The sequence below is a fragment of the Esox lucius genome, chromosome 18, assembly GCF_011004845.1.
Source record: "Esox lucius isolate fEsoLuc1 chromosome 18, fEsoLuc1.pri, whole genome shotgun sequence".
Taxonomy (NCBI): Eukaryota; Metazoa; Chordata; class Actinopteri; order Esociformes; family Esocidae; genus Esox; species Esox lucius.
In genome coordinates this window covers 124,509-141,797 of record NC_047586.1, presented here as the reverse complement: position 1 = coordinate 141,797, position 17,289 = coordinate 124,509, and the positions used below count along the sequence as shown (strand labels likewise).

Sequence of the window (17,289 nt, the reverse complement as noted above, 5' to 3'; positions counted from 1 at the left end):
AGTGAGTGTCGGAACTGGACATTGGAGCTGTGGAAGAAGGTCGACCTGGTCCGATGAGTCTTGTTTGGGCCTCTAAATTCCTCAGATCTCAATCAAATGGAGCATCTGTGGGATGTGCAGGACCAACAAGTCTGATCCCCGGTAACTCCACCTCACAACTTACAGGACATGAAGGATCTGCTGCTAACATCTTGGTCACAGATACCACAAATCACCTTCTGGGTTAGGGTTAGGGATTATGGGAAGGGGAACCAGGTGCGATTGTGGGAACCAGGTGTGATTGTGGGAACCAGGTGTGATTATGGGAACCAGGTGTGATTATGGGAACCAGGTGTGATTATGGGAACCAGGTGTGATTATGGGAACCAGGTGTGCACAATGGGCATGATTACAATGGGACAAGTTCAAGTGTGAACAATGAATTACATTTTCTGAGGCTAGTTGACCAATGACACTGAGCGGCAATGTGGGAGGGGAGTGGGGACAGCTGTCACACAGGGCCTGTAACATCAGATACACACATTCAAAAGGTTTTGAGAATAATAAAAGTCATGGAAGTGAATATTCACAGTCAACATATTTGAAAAACGTGTTAGAAGATTTTAATCAAACAATGCCATGTTGTGCAGAGTGATACCCAATGTCTCAAGCTGTATGTGATTCTATATAAAACAGTACTGATATTTCAAGTTGCACTTATTTTCAGGTGTTCGACTGGATCGAGTGAGAGGTGGAAGGCAGAAGTATAAGAGGAGAATGGGAGACACAGAACATGGAACATATCTATCCCTGACCCTACCTCCTCCTGACAAAAAACCTTGTGAGTCACCAGAAGATCTCTCCCTCTCTCACTCTGTTTTTCTCAACCCTGATCTTTCATTGTTGCTGTTTCTCATTCTTGATATCTCTCTTTCATTGTTGTGTTTCTCATTCTTGCTGTCTCTCTCATTCTTGCTGACTCTCTGTCTTAACTTCACTCATTTCGTGTTCTTCTCTTTCTTTTACCAAAACATTGATATCAATCCCTCTGTAGTTCTCTTTTTTTCTTCACTCCTGTTTTTTCTGTCCTAATGTTAAAGACAAAATGTCAGTATTGTCTCTCTTAATGTCTTAGTTTCTCTCTCTCTGTCTCGTCCTGTGTCAGTGATTAAGATTGTGTCTCACCTGCTGGTGGTGGAGCCAGAGAAGATCTATGCCATGCCTGATCCAACAGTGCCAGATGGGGACATCAAAGCTCTGACCACTCTTTGTGATTTGGCTGATAGGGAACTGGTGGTCATCATTGGTTGGGCCAAACATATCCCCGGTAGGAGGCTAATGATTACCCATAATTATTACCCATATAAACAAATCCATATCCCAGATGGTACAGATGTTGGGATGAGGGTAGGGGTTGAGGATAAAGAGGGAAGGAAATGGTTTTGGGTAGAGAATAGATATAGGAACTGTTGTACATTTTTGTAAGTGATGTTGCATTGACATAATCAAACATACATGTTTGAACTGGAGTAGGCTACTGTACAATAGATTTCAATTACCATGGTATCTGGATATTATTGTGAATGTTCTATCTGGTGAAATGCGTTCAAATACAAATTGAAGAATGTATTTTCTAAGCATATACGTTAATTCTAATAATTTTAAGGGCTCAAATGAAATTGCACAAAAAATAACACAATTATAAATTTGTTTTTGAATACTTTGTCAAGAATCCTTAGCAGGTAATGACTGCTTGAAGTCTTCAACGGATGGATATCTCCAAACACTGGGTTTCCTCCTCTGTGATGCTTTGCCAGGCCTTTACTGCTGCTGTCTTCAGTTATTGTTTTTTTGTGGTTCTCTCTGCCTTGAGTTTTGTCTTCAGCAAGTGAAATGCATGCTCGATCAGGTTGTCTGAATCTGAGCCGACAATTTATCCATCTATCAATCAATCAATCAAATGTATTTATAAAGCCCTTTTTACAACAGCAGTTGTCAAAAAGTGCTTTACGGAGACACCCGGCCTTAAACCCCAAGGAGCAAACAACAGTAGTGTTGAATTTCAGTGGCTAGGAAAAACTCCCTAAGAAGGTCGAATTTTAGGAAGAAACCTAGAGAGGACCCAGGCTCAGAGGGGTGACCAGTCCTCTTCTGGCTGTGCCGGGTGAGATATTAAGAGTCCAATTAGAATAATAAATACATTTCTCTGGGCTAAATCCAGAGTCTATTTGATTTTAGACTAGGTCAGAAGTATGACCAGGTGGACAAGGACAGGGACAGCAACGGGCCCCCCAAACCAGGTAATCCGCAGGTGTGGACCAGGACCTCATCTCCTCTTAAAATTTAAAACTGGAGGAGACTAACAAAAGTTAGTAGTGCATTCCTCATATCCCCCAGCACAATAATATAGCAGCGTAACACCTTGGAACTGAGACGGGGGGTCCGGTGACACTGTGGCCCTACCCGGGGGAGGCCCCGGAAACTTCAGAATTAATCCGGCTGCTTCTGTCTTCTGTCACATCATCAATAAACACTAGTGACCCAGTGCCACTGGAAGCCATGCATGCCCATGCCATCACACTGCCTCCACCAAGTTTTACAGATGATGTGATATGCTTCAGATTATGAGCCGTTCGAAGCCTTCAGCACACTTTTTTCTTCCCATCATTCTGGTACAGGTTGATCTGTCCGAATAATTCTGTTCCAGAACTGCGCCAACAAAGTCTAATCTGGACTTTCTATTCTTGAGGCTTATGAATGGTTTGCACCTTGTGGTTAACCCTCTGTATTTGCTCTCATGAAGTCTTCTCTTTATGGTAGAATTGGATAATGATATGACTACCTCCTGGAGAGTGTTCTTCACTTGCCTGGATGTTGTGAAGTTTCATTTTTCTTTACCATGGAAAGGATCCTACGATCATCCACCACTGTTGTCTTCCATGGATGTCCAGGCCTTATTGTGTTGCAGAGCTCACCAGTGCTTTCTTTTCTTCTCAGAATGTACCAAAATGTTGATTTGGCCACACCTAATGCTCCTGTTATCTCTCTGATGGATTTTTTTTTTTTGCAGCCTAAGTATGGCCAGTTTCATCGCATGTCGTGGGTTCACAGCAACAGCTTCCAAATGCAAATGACACACCTGGAATCAACTCCAGACCTTTTACCTGCTTAATTGATGAAGAAATAATGAAGGAATAGCCCACACCTGTCCATTTTGTGTCAACTGTCCAATTACTTTTGGTACCTTGAAAAAAAGGGGGTTACATATTAATGAGCTGTAATTCCTAAACCCTTCCTCCAGTTTGGATGTGAATACTCTCAAATTAAAGCTGAGACTGCACTTTAAGCCCATATTCATTATTCAACTGCAACTTGAATATATTTTTGTAAACAGCCAAAATAACAAAACATGTGTGCTTTAAATAGCACTATCATAGTTTTAAAATGATCTTAGTTAAATGATCTTTAAAGAACTGAATACACTTAACACTCATATTTCTACGAGAGGTCTTATTAATAGTCCATGCCATTATAGCACAGTTTCGTTAAATGCTGTGTAATTCAGAAACCTTATTGATAGTAATAATAATTGATTGTAGTGATAAATTAGCAATTATAAATTCATATCATTACCACCCTTTGTTTAAAATAGTATCTGTATCAAGAGTAGCAGCTGCATATAGTGTAATCACATAGTCTTAGTAACAAAGACACCTATCGAGAAATAAAGCCCTATTGTCCCACAAAATCTGTAAAACACTACTACTCTATTACAACAAAGACATTCCTGTTTTGGGTGCTTGATGTGGTGTCAGGTTTAGTGTAAAAACAGTAAATCCTTGCAATGCAGTGAAATATTGATATTTGATCAGTGAGAATCACTCTCCAGAGCCACACAATACCCTTGCTTGAAGGTCTGTCAGGCCTCAGGAACCAGGAAGTCAGTCTATCACTAAAGTAAATGGAATGGAAGAGAGGATATGGGGTGGACATGGATGCAACAATCTCACACACACATACACACTCATGCACTCAATGAGATACACAACCAAAACTGTGAAGCTTTTTAAATCAAATCAAATGTATTTATAAAGCCCTTTTCCCATCAGCAGTTGTCACAAAGTGCTTTTACAAAACACCCGGCCTGAAACCCCAAGGAGCAAGCAACAACAATGTTGAAGCACAGTGGCTAGGAAAAACTCCTTAAGAGGGGCCAAAATTTTGCAAGAAACCTAGAGAGGAACCAGGTTCGGAGAGGTGACCAGTTCTCTTCTGGCTGTGCCTGGTGAACATTTTAAGAGTTGTAATAATTAATAAATGCATTTGTGCTGTGTCCAGAGTCTATAAGACCAAATCCAGGTCCAGAAGCATGACCAGATGGACAAGGACAGGGATAACCGGGTGGAGGGGGGGGGGGCTTGGGGGGGTCAGCGAAGTGGCTGCTGGAATCGTCAGGTATTATCTTGATCTGAAACACAACCAGAAGGACTTTGGACAGGGACAGCAACAATTATTTTATTCTTTGAACTGTTATTCAATAATAAAACTGGTGGACTTTTAGCTGGGATATCTAGTAGTCATCAGGCCATGTGAAACTCGTAAGATTCAAAAGCACTCCAGAAAAATTTGAGACAGCATTCTTTCCATCCACAAGGGTACCTCACTATAGAATTCAGAAAGCCTTATTAGAGACAATGCACCATGTGGGACTAGATGACAAGTAAGCTGTTTGTTGACCAAGCATTCAACAACTTTAGACAGGCCTAGCAGAATGTGGCTTATTAGAACTGTGGTCTAGCTCATTGCCCTCTTTTGAAAGGGGAATGAGGACAACAGTTTTCCAATCTTGACGGATTTCAAACATTTACATTTTAGTTGTGTAGCAGACACTCTTATCCAGAGAGACTTACAATAAGTGCATTCTTCTTAAGGTGTTTTGGAAAAATAGAATATTTACTTCACCAAAGCCATTAGTTGGCAAAGTCAGTGCCAGAGAAGTGCATTTAAATTTTTTCAGGTGGTGGGGGTGTGGGGATACACAAGTTAATGAAGATACTCATCATAGAGGTTGGTTTTTTAGACATTTTCAGAAGATTGGCAGGGACTCTGCTGTCCTGGCTTCAAGGTGAAGTTTGTTCCACCATTGAGGTGCCAAGACTAGAATTAATCAATCAATCAATCCAATTTATTTATAAAGCCCTTTTTACAACAGCAGTTGTCACAACGTGCTTTACAGAGACACCCGGCCTTAAACCCCAAGGAGCAAACAACAGTAGTGTTTTGCCTTGGCTGAGTGGGAGCTGCCAACCTGTGAGGGTTGGAGCCAAAAGACATGAAGTGGCAGATCGGCGTGTACAGAAAGGGTTGTAGGGTTTAAGCACAGCCTGCAGGTAGGGAGGTGCAGTTCCCTTTGCTGCTCCAGAAGCAAAAACCATGGTCCTGTTACTGCTCCAAAGACAAACACCATGGTTTTATTACGGATGCAAGCTTCTACCGGAAGAATTAGAAATGGCAAAGGAGAGGGGTGACATGAGAGAATATGGGAAGGTTGATCACAAGACGAGCTGCAACATTCTGGATTAGTTACTGGGGAGCCCAGCCAACAGTGCGTTACAATAGTCCAGACGGGAGATGACAAGTGACTGGATCAGAACCTGAGCCGCTTGCTGTGTAAGGTATGGTCTTACTTCAGAGATGTTGTGAAGCTTGAATCTACAAGAGGAAGTCACTGCTTTGATGTTTGCAGATAATAACAAGTTATTGTCGTGTGTCACGCCAAGTTTCTTCGCGCTTGGTAGTGGACCACCTTAGAGGTGTCAACTGTGATGGACAGAGCTGACTTCAAATCAGAGCGAACACAGCCAGTGGATAGGGATTCATTTGGATGCCCAGACATCACAAGATGCAGGACTTTGTCTAAAGAGAGGGGAGAGTAAGAGGTCAAGGAATAAGGTAGTTCAGTGACAGTGGGGCCAGAAGACTGAACAGGTTGAGTGAAAGAGGGTTGGCAAGGTCATCTTTCGATAGGGAAGAGGGATGTGGAGGAGCGGGAGGAAGAGGATTTAGGAGAGGAAAAAGTGGCAAAGTGTTTCCTGGTGTTAGAGGTAGAAATTTAGAGCCATAGAAATTGGCTTTAGCCACAGAAACACAAAGAGAAGGTAGAGAGAAGCAAATTAATGGGATGACAGGTCCTCTGGAAGTTTTGTTTTCTTCCAGTTTCACTCTGCAGCTTGCAGCCCTGTTCTGTTAGCTGGTTAGGGAGGCTACCTTCCCTACCCAGCTAACAGAACAGGGCTGCAAGCTGCTGTTCCCATTGACAAGAAAACAAACACAAACACAAAAAGGGAGAGAAAAGCTTATGAAACCAGATATTAACAACAAAGATACTCAAGTAGGAGAGTGCTGCCTTCCTCTCTATCCTTCCTCGACTAACCCCATAGAACAGCTCGGCAGAACGTCTTTGTTTCGTATGTTTGTAGTAAGTTGATTGACCAGGTGATAAAAACTGTGATAATAAATGTAGACAGCTTCAAAACAAATGGTTCAGATCAGTGAGTACAGCAGGGGTTTAGTATTGGACTGCTCAGCTATTAGCTTAAGGCTCTGCCCAGCAGCACCATTTTAGAAAGTAGGTTTATTCTGCTATATTTGCAACCAATAATAATGCACATTTTTCACAGACATGTTGACCAAGAAATAGGTCACTAGCTATGTCGTTGATGGAAAGAATGAGAGCACCAAAGATGTTTTGACTAATTGCCTACTGTTAAATAAGAGGAAAGTCTTAGTTTGTAGCAGTGTTAAAGTTACTGTAGCTTACCTGTTGAATAGCTCATTACGGATTCACATTTAATAGACCTATGTTGTTAGATTTAGTATGATAAAACCAAATGGTGTTGTCCTACATAGTCAGAAAAAACTAATCAGATTTTCAGGCCTCTTTGTTTGAAAACATGTTTCCTATTGGAAGTGATAAGCCACCATTGACGGTTACAGCATTCAACTGAAGGTTATATCACATTGAATGTTAAAAAACTTAATTGAAGTTGATATCACTCCATTGAAGGTGATAACACTCCATTGAAGGTAAAAACACCATTGAATGTGATAACACACCACTGAAGGTATAAACACACCATGAAAGGTGATAACACACCATTGAAGGTGATTACACTCCATTGAAGTTGATAACATTCCATTGAATGTGATTAGACTCCACTGAATTTGATAAGACTCCACTGAATGTGATAACACTCCATTGAATGTGATAGCACTCATTGTGTAACAGATGTCCCCCCTTGCCTGTGTTAAATCAGAAGCTGGGATCAATACTCTTCAGAGAGCTGATTACTATCTGCTGGTCAATGGGATGCCCAGCACTCTCCCTCTCACTTTCCTGCTCATCTCTCTTCCCCTCTATGTCTTTCTCCACCTACTCTGTGTTCTTCAATCTGTGTTTTCTGTGAAGATGTCTTGCTTTTTCTCTAACCCTAACCCATTGGGCAGCTTACCAACCATCCGTGACCCCTAACCCTACAGACCTTTCCTGACCCCTAACCTTACAGACCATCCCTGACCCCTAACCCTGCAGACTGTTTCAATGTCTCATATCTTTAAATATCTTGAAATGCCTAAGCACACTCTTGGTTTGTGTCCTACCTGGCAGGTCACTGCTAATATGGATCTGAGTATGCCCCTCAGGCTTTCACTACTGGTGTTCCCCAGGGATCTGTTCTAGGTCCTCACCTCTTACTTTTAAACATCCTCACAATGTCTGTCCTATCATTGCTAAGTGGATGATACTTCATAATTCTCTCCCTTCTAACAATCTCCTGGAAGCATGCATCACTGCATACCTGGTTGACATCTGTAGTTGGATGTTGCCTCGCCACTTCAATCTTGACAAAGAAAAAGCTGCTCCAGGGACCATTTGTATATTATAAACCATTTCACAGATTATATTTCAACTCTGATGCCCTTCCAGAGGGCAAAGAACTAAATGTGACCCTGGATAACAACATGTAAATCACTGCAAAATAGGCTTGTACAGCAACTGTGCAAAAAATGATTATTCAGTCAAGACAATTTTTTGTTTAATTTATCTCATTTAAGTTCTGTTAGCTAAATATTTTAGAGTGAAAAAAAAGTAGACTAGAAAAGTAGCGTTGCTAGTTAGGCTACCTAGCAATGTATGCTATCCTCACTTCGTGCTCCCCATTCTCACTGTGTTGTAGCTGAGTATCTGTCTCACCTCTCACAGAAATAGATTTGTCTTCATATAAAACTTTTCTGACCTGTAAAATTATCATTCTGAGCTGCAAGACAACACACATGTGGTGAGAAGGGTTTTATTCCACGTGATCAGGGATTAATTTGCAGTTCACTTGGGAAGAGCTGCAGGTGACCAATGCAGGACTATAGTTGGCAGGACCCCCTGCTCGTGCCATCAGATACCTCCAATTTGCAACAGTCAGCGTGGTGTTCAACTTTTCCAGGTTCATGCATGTCACCCTGCTTCTCTTCACACTCCACTGGCTTTCAGTTTAAGCTTGCATCTACGACAAAACTATGGTGCTTACCTGGAGATGAGGAAGGGGAACTGCCCAGCCCTACATTCCTAACAATTAAAATGTTTGTCCTGGCACTACTCAGATTTACACAAAGGAGTATGCTGTTGAGCTATTTAGCTCTTTGAATAGCTTGGCCTATCAGGCCTACCTGTTATATAGAAGTGAAAGGGATCTAAAACTTTTATTGGATTTTTCAGTAGATCCACCAACCAGAGTAATTGGGAAAAAAACTGTTTAAACACTTGTCTTCAACTGATCCTGGTACATTCAAGTAATCAGGGATAAGAATACGGACAATGACTGAACTAATGTTTCTTGTTAGCTCATGAATCCCACAATTTCCTGGCTGTCATGAATATACAATGCCCATGGGAGATTGTTAATAGCTTTCCTCACCTCATCCTATATCTTCCCCTTCCCTCTGTTCTGCTATAGGCTTCTCCAGTCTGTCCCTGACCGACCAGATGAGTCTTCTGCAGAGTGCCTGGATGGAGGTCCTTGTGCTAAGTATCGTGTTCCGCTCTCTGGCCTTTGAGGGAGAGCTGGTCTATGCTGACGACTATGTGGTGGATGAAGAGCATGCTAGACTATCAGGCCTACTGGACCTGCATGTAGCCATCCTTCCACTGGTGCAGCGCTATAAGAAGCTACAAGTTGAGAAGGAGGAGTTTGTCATGCTCAAGGCCATCGCCCTCCTTAATTCAGGTTGTGCAAGAATGAAAAAGATGCAGAGATTAATAATTATTAAATTTGCTGAAATATGTCATACCAATAAAAACCTATTATTAGAAACAGCCACAGGAGACAGTCACCCTCAAGTTTGACAGTAGAGTACATCTGAATGGTAAATCTAAGTACCTGACAAGTAATTAAAACAAACAAAGAAATAAATCAAACTCTATGTCACCCTCTCAGAGGGCAAACCCATCCACACAAGAGATAAGAGGCGTCAGAAAGGTCAGCAACAAGGCTGTTTAATGACACACCCCAGTACTGTCACGCTCTGTGTGATTGTCATCGTGCAACCCCCTGCCCCTCCCTCCCCGTGCCCCCCCCCTCCACAGTTGGCAGATATATTTAGCATTTCATTAGGAAAACAGGGGCTGTCAATAAAATGTGTTAAGTGGAGTGGAATGAGCATCAGGGAGCGACGGGGCTCATTTGTTCCCCTTTGAAGAGGCTGTCATGGGCCGACCATGTCCCCCTACCAATCAATGACTCTCCTGTCTGCCTAACGGTCTGACTGAGACATGACAAATGCTGAGCAGGGCACTTCCTATTCAGAATGACAAACTCTCCACAGGGGTGGGACAGAGGGAGGGATGGAGGGTGTAGGGAGATAGATAAAATGATAGAGGGATGGAGGGTGTAGGGAGATAGATAAAATGATAGAGGGATGGAGGGTGTAGGGAGATAGATAAAATGATAGAGGGATGGAGGGTGTAGGGAGATAGATAAAATGATAGAGAGATGGAGAGGTAAAGTGGGGGATTAAGGTTTGGAGGGATGACAAATAAAAGGATTGATACATGGACGAGAAGGTTGAGACAGGGATAGAGGAGTGGAGAGAGGGATAGAGGGATGGAGAGAGGGATAGAGGGATGGAGAGAGGGATAGAGGGGTGGAGAGAGAGATAGAGGGATGGAGAGAGGGATAGAGGGATGGATAGAGGGATGTGCTCGTTTCTTTTGGTCCTGGTTAACATTTTAGCAGCAGCATTCTGAATAAGCTGCAGCTGTTTTACAGTCATTTTGTCCAGTTAAGAGGTCATTGCAGTTTTCAAACCTACTTGAGATAAAAGCATGGATGAGATTCTCTTGGTCTTTTTGGGACATCAGGCCTTGGATTCTGGCTATATTTTTTAGATGATATAATGCTGTTTTGGTGACTGATTTGATATGACTGTTAAATGTGAGGTGTGAGTCTATCAGAACAACAAGATTACACACTTGATCCCTGGTTTTAAGGGCCCGAGAATCCAGCTCTTTACTAATACTTGTTCTTTTGTTTTTGTTGCCAAACACAATAATTGTAGACTATTTTGGTTCATCCGGGTATTTATGTGCTCTATACAGTGACACAGAGAGTCTATTGAGCTGTTGTCATACGGTTTGAAAGCCATTTATATTAGAGTATCATCAGCATAGCTATGGTAGTGAATGTTGTTCTGTAGAATTTGGAGGTAGCATATAGAGATTGAACAGAAGTGGTCCCAGAACTGATCCCTGTGGAACTCTGCATGTCATAGCCACCCTATCAGATTACCAATGGTGACAAAGTAACTCCGGCCGTCTAGATAAGATCTGAACCAATCAAGGTCTTTCCCGAAGAGTCCTACCCAATTTCCCAGCCTATCTATAAGTGTTCTATTATCTACAGTGTCAAATGCTGCACTGAGATCTAATAGAACCAGAACTGTTATTTTATCTGAATCAGTATTCAGCCGTATATCATTTAAAATGTTAATCAGGGCTGTTTCAGTACTGTGGTGAGGTCGGAAGCCAGACTGAAAGAGACCGTTTGAGGTCACCAAATTGCTAAGTAAATTGAAGACTACCTTCTCAATGATCTTGGCTATAAAAGGGAGATTTCTTTGCATTTCTGCCCAGAAGGCCAGCATCTCTGAGTTATCTCTTCACTGTTGACATTGAGATTGGTGTTTTTAGGGTACTACTTAATGAAGCTGCAAGTTTAGGACCTGTGAGGCATTTGTTTTTCAATCGAGACACTCTAATGCATTTGTCCTCTTGTTCAGTTGTACACCGGCACTTCCCATTCCTCTTTCTATTCTGGTTGGAGTCAGTTTGTTCTGTTCTGTGAAGGAAGTAGCACACAGAGAATTTTCAGTTTCTTGGTAATTTCTTGGTACTTGCTTTCCTTTCTGCGACCAGAAACAGACTGACAAGTTTCAGAAGAAAGTTCTTTGTTTCTGGGTATTTTGAGCCATTAATGGAACACAAAATTTATGATGCTCCAGATACTCAATTAGTCTAAAATAAGTTTTATTTATTTTTTAGTCAGCGCAACAGTTTTCAGTGGTGCAAACAATTTTGTAAAAGTTTTTTCTAATAATCTAATTAAGCTTTTAAAATGATAAACTTGAATTAGCAAACAAAACATGCCATTGGAATAAAGGACTGATGGTTGCTGATAATGGGCCTCAGTACACCTATGTAGATATTCCATTGAAAATCAACCGTTTTCAGCTACAGCAGTCATTTATAACATTAACAATGTCTACATTGTATTTCTGATCTGTCTGATGTTATATTAAAGAGAAACCATTTGCTTGTCTTTCAAAAACAGGGACATTTCTAAATGACTCCAAACCTTTGAATGGAAGTGTAGATTGTGCGTGCCATACATACATCACATGGTATATACCAAACATACATCATACCTACTACATAATATGCATAGTTCATACATATTAGAAATCATGAATACATATTACATATTACATACATCATACATAGTACATACCATACACCATACATTCTACATAATATTCAGCAATCAATACTTCAGGGAAAGCCTTGTTCATTTCAGCAAGACAATGCAAAACCACATTCAGCATGTATTACAACAGTATGGCTCCTCAGTAAAAGAGTCTGGGTGCTAAACTGGCCTGCCTGCAGTCCAGACCTGTCACCCATTGAAAACATTTGGCGCATTATGAAATGAAAAAAGCAGACCCTGACCTGTTGAGCTGCTGAAATCCTTAAGCAATAATGGGAAAATATTTCACTTTCAAAACTACAGCAATTAGTCTCAGTTCCCAAACGCGTTACACAGTATTGTTAAGAGAATAGGTGATACAACACAGGGACAAACATTCCCCTGTCCCCACCTTTTTTGACACTTTTTAAATAGCGTAGTGGTTAGAGATGCAGACCTGCAACCAATAGGTCCTGCATTTGAATCTCATTACAGTCAAAGCAAATTGTGCATTAGGTTTGTTCCGCATAGATAAAAACATCACTGTCTACAACCTTCTGTAGCTGTGTTATAGTAAGCCTAAAATAAAAATGTTCACAGTTATATTGTGACTATTTCTAGTGGATTTTCAAAGTACGCATCCATGCATGATTTTTGGGGTAATATAGGCTAAATAAAAACCACTCGGGCAGTAAAAGAGTTGGGGTTTCCACGATTCTATCGTCTTTTCACTTGACGAAAAAGTCAGTTTTTGTCACCTATACTGATAGCTATTGTATCAATGTCTTTCACAAAAGAAAAACGAAGGTTTTTGTGCCATGAAATAGCTTTAGGTGTGTTAAATTCATATTCAGTCTTGCTAGAAATTGCTCAAATCTTATGTCTATTCCAAGTAGTAAGTTAGATACTAGTAGGCATATTACTGGCTAATAAGCTGTTAAAACGGGCAGTGGCAAAAGCAATACATACACGTTATAGTGGAGAAACTTAATAAGAAATGTTAGTCAGTTTAACACAATGCTTAATGGTGTCTAGCGAAATATTAAATCTTGGCGTGATGTTAATGCATGACAAAATGTTGAGATGCTATACTGGCACAGGGTAAATGTATGGCACTGTGGTGTAGTGGTTGTAGATGCAGCCAATCATGTGGGTGACCTGGGTTCAAATCCAGGGCAACAGTATTTTTCACTTTTAATTCCGCGACAGCTGAACTAGGCTTGCCTGGTTCGTTTTCTGGTTCCAAAAACAATGTAATTTCTCAGTTTCAATATTTGATATGTTGTCTTGATACTATTTTCAATTAAATATGGGGATAAACGTTTTGCACTTCATTGCATTCTGTTTTATTTGCATTATATGCAGCGTCTGAAATGTTTTGGAAACCGGGTTGTACATAGTAGTAGTACATAATATACATGCATTTGAAATGACATACATATATGGGATATAATGTATATACAACATACAGGGTAGACATTTTACATACATAAATCCGGTTTGTATATCCTAAAACTAACCCTAATGAACAGTGTAACCAGTCTGTATATCCTAAAACTAACCCTAATGCATGGTGGAACCTGTCTGTGTATCCTAACCCTAATGCATGGTGGAACCGGTCTGTGTATCCCAACCCTAATGAACAGTGGAACCGGTCTGTGTATCCTAACCCTAATGAACAGTGGAACCGGTCTGTGTATCTTAACCTTAATGAACAGTGGAACCGGTCTGTTTATCCTAACCCTAATGAACAGTGGAACCGGTCTGTGTATCTTAACCTTAATGAACAGTGGAACCGGTCTGTGTATCCTAACCCTAATGAACAGTGGAACCGGTCTGTGTATCCTAACCCTAATGAACAGTGGAACCGGTCTGTGTATCTTAACCTTAATGAACAGTGGAACCGGTCTGTGTATCCTAACCCTAATGAACAGTGGAACCGGTCTGTGTATCTTAACCTTAATGAACAGTGGAACCGGTCTGTGTATCCTAACCCTAATGAACAGTGGAACCGGTCTGTGTGTCCTAACGCAGAGTGGAACAATCACGTGTGGTCTATGTAACCTAGTTTATTTCCCCAGATAAAATTGTACTTTTCACAAAAGATGGCTCTCTGGTAAAACAGACCTGTTTAATTAGCTACTTTACCTTTTTTTGCCTCATTTATAAATTCTGTCACTTTCTCCAGTCTCCGTTTCTCTATTTATACTGTTCTATTAATCTGTAGTCTGTAGTTTAGTTGATTGGAGGATTTAGTCAACATTATATATGTCACAGTCCCAGCATGTCTCACCCAGTAAAGTCTTTTGAAAGAAATTCACCAAGAGTTGGTCCTGCGTTTAAAAGATTACAGTTCACACAACCACACAATTTCTACCTCATGTCAAGTGTAACTCTTCCATTCAGGACATGTTCCTGTGCAAAACATTTGCACTTCTGAAAGCATTATCTCTATCTGGAAATCCACTATCTGCAATTTAAAACATTCCTAGCGTCAGTAGGGTTAGTATGAAGTGCAGGTTGTTTAGGCTGTGTTGGTTGGTTCTCTGTGTTTCTGTTCAGGCTGTGTTGCTGGTTCTCTGTGTTTCTGTTCAGGCTGTGTTGGTTGGTTCTAGTTTAGAGTTTTTAATTGGACTGCAAATTAGGGTCACCTGCCTCCTTCCTACACTTGAACAATCCCTTATGTATACTTACAGGCCCAAACATACACACACACAGACACACACACACACACAAACACACATGCACACTGCTAATACTGAATAAAAAATCGGAATTTGAAGATGACAGTATATAGTTCAGGGTGCAGATAAATGACTGTTCCCTCCTATCCACAATATTTATATTTATAGAGCTTTGCCATTCTCTCTCCCTGGACTTCTAAACACGCACAGACATAAGTCCAGTGATTAACCAAGTCCAGTGATTAACCAAGTCCAGTGATTAACCAACACAATTTAACTAGTAGAAACATTGTGATGATTTTATTTGGCATATGTTTGTGTTTGCAACAAAAGAAAGTTTTCTTTTATTTGTTCCCTCTTTCTCTATTCAAATCTATGTCTCTTTCTATCCATCTGTTTAAATCTATGCCTCTTTCTATACATCTATTTAAATCTCTGCCTCTTTCTATTAATCTGTTTAAATATCTCCCACTTTCTATTCATCTGTTTAAATCTCTGCCTCTTTTTATCCATCTGTTTAAATCTCTGCTTCTTTCTATCCATCTGTTTAAATTTCTGCCTCTTTCTATTCATCTATTTGTCTCTGTTTCTCTGTCTCAAAATTCAACCCTGTTTCCAAAATGCTGGGACGCAGTGTAAAATGGAAATAAAAACAGAATGCAAAGATGTGCAAATCATTTAAACCCTATAGTCAATAGGAAATAGTACAAAGACAACATATCAAATGTTGAAACTGAGAAATGTTATTGTTTCTTGGAAAATATCTGCCCACTTTGAATTTGATGCAAACAACACATTGTGACAGGGGCAACAGTGGAACATCTCACAACTAATTAGGTCAATTGGCAACAGGTCAGCAACATGATTGAGCATCCAAGAGAGGATGAGCCTTTCAGAAGTAAAGATGAAAAAAGACTACACAGGCAAATAGTGCAACAATTTAGGAAGGAATTTTCTTGACATAAAATTGCAAAGAGTTTGGGGATCTCAATCTACGGTACAAAAAATCATTAAAAGATTCAGAGAATCCAAAGAAATCTCTGTATGCAAGGGGCAAGGCTGAAAACGAATATTAGATGATAAAGATCTTCGGGCACTCAGGTGGCACTGCATTAAAAACAAACATGATTCTGTAGTGGAAATCACTGCATGGGCTCAGGAACACTCCCGAAAACCATTGTTTGTGAATACAGTGCATTGCTGCATCCACAAATGCAAGTTAAGACCATTAATGGTTTCTTCTACCATGCAAAGAAGAAACCATATATAAATAAGATCCAGAAATGCTGCCACCTTCTCTAGGCCTGAGCTAATTTAAGATGGACTGAGGCAAAATGAAATACTGTCTGACAGTGGTCTGTCGAAAACATCCGGCTTGTTTTCAGCACACAGGTCAAAAGCCAGCATCCATAATGGTATGGGACATGCCCCAGAAACTTTTTTTAAATGTATTGCTGGCATCAAATTCAAAATGGTCATGTATTTTTCCAAAAACAATAAATTAAATATAGAGATAAATGATTTGCACGTCATTGCATTTTGCTTTTATTTACATTTTATGGAGTGCCCCAACATTTATGGAAATGGGGTTATATTTCTGTGTCTCTCTGACTGTTGTTCTGTCTCTCTTTTCTTTTCTCTGTCTGTCTCTGTTTTTCTGTTTCTCTCTCCTTTCCTTCTTCCATCTCTCTAGACTCCATGCATATTGAGGATGTGGATGCAGTTCAGAGGCTTCAGGACTCTCTCCATGAGGCACTACAGGACTTGGGAAGTTCCCAGCACACGGAAGACCCTCAGCGGGCAGGAAAGCTCCTGATGACACTCCCTCTGCTCCGGCAAACTGCTGCCAGGACCCTGCAACACTTCTTCAGCATCAAGGTGCAGGGGAAAGTGCCAATGCACAAACTCTTCCTAGAGATGCTGGAAGCCAAGGCTTGACGATTGAGCCAGAGGCTTGACAGACAGCTGCATAACTCAATAAGGATAAAGGACAGCCTGTGAATAGGCCTGGCAATGCCATGGAGACTTATTACTATTACACATAACAAAGAAAGTTGAATACTGTTTCTGCGGTACCAAGCATATACCTAAAATGGAAAACAGTAATATTGGGAAAATAGACAATCTAATACAATATTAAAGGCTCAGATTGATATGGGATATGATACTGTATATAAAGATTGTGTGTACAGAAATTGGCTCTGTGGGTCTCATTGTAGACAGAGATCCGTTGCTAAATATCACATTAAACTGCTGTGAATTATGATTTTTGTTTCTCATTGAAGTGTGAACACCAATAATTATGATGAATTTGAATGCTTATATTGTGTCAATTGTTGTTTTTGGTCTGTTTTTTATCTCAGTTGTACGACTTTATGGCCTCTTGTGAAGATTTACTGTTGTCATGTCAACCTCTTCTGTTCATGTGGAGGACTATATATATTATATTTGAGGAGTGTTGTATTCTTTAGAAACTTCAAAAAGTATTCGTAACCAGACCTGTGTTAAACTCAGACCCGGCCCAGCAGGCTCTATTTGACATGGATCAACAGGCTCTATTTGACATGGATCAACAGGCTCTATTTGACTTGGCCCAACAGGCTCTATTTGACATGGAT

General features: G+C 40.6%; 1 protein-coding gene across 2 annotated transcripts in view; it reads left to right on the top strand.

The window, feature by feature from the left end:
* The window catches only part of esrrgb (estrogen-related receptor gamma b), a 71,374-nt gene extending 54,464 nt beyond the window's left edge, over positions 1–16,910 (top strand). For both annotated transcript variants that reach the window (XM_010903525.4, XM_020056059.3), the window contains 4 exons: positions 707–820; positions 1,145–1,306; positions 8,985–9,254; positions 16,365–16,910. In XM_010903525.4, the coding sequence (XP_010901827.3) occupies positions 707–820; positions 1,145–1,306; positions 8,985–9,254; positions 16,365–16,609 (791 nt within the window). In that variant the 3' untranslated portion in view covers positions 16,610–16,910. The remainder of the gene's footprint in view (positions 1–706; positions 821–1,144; positions 1,307–8,984; positions 9,255–16,364) is intronic.
* Positions 16,911–17,289: the final 379 nt, after the last annotated feature.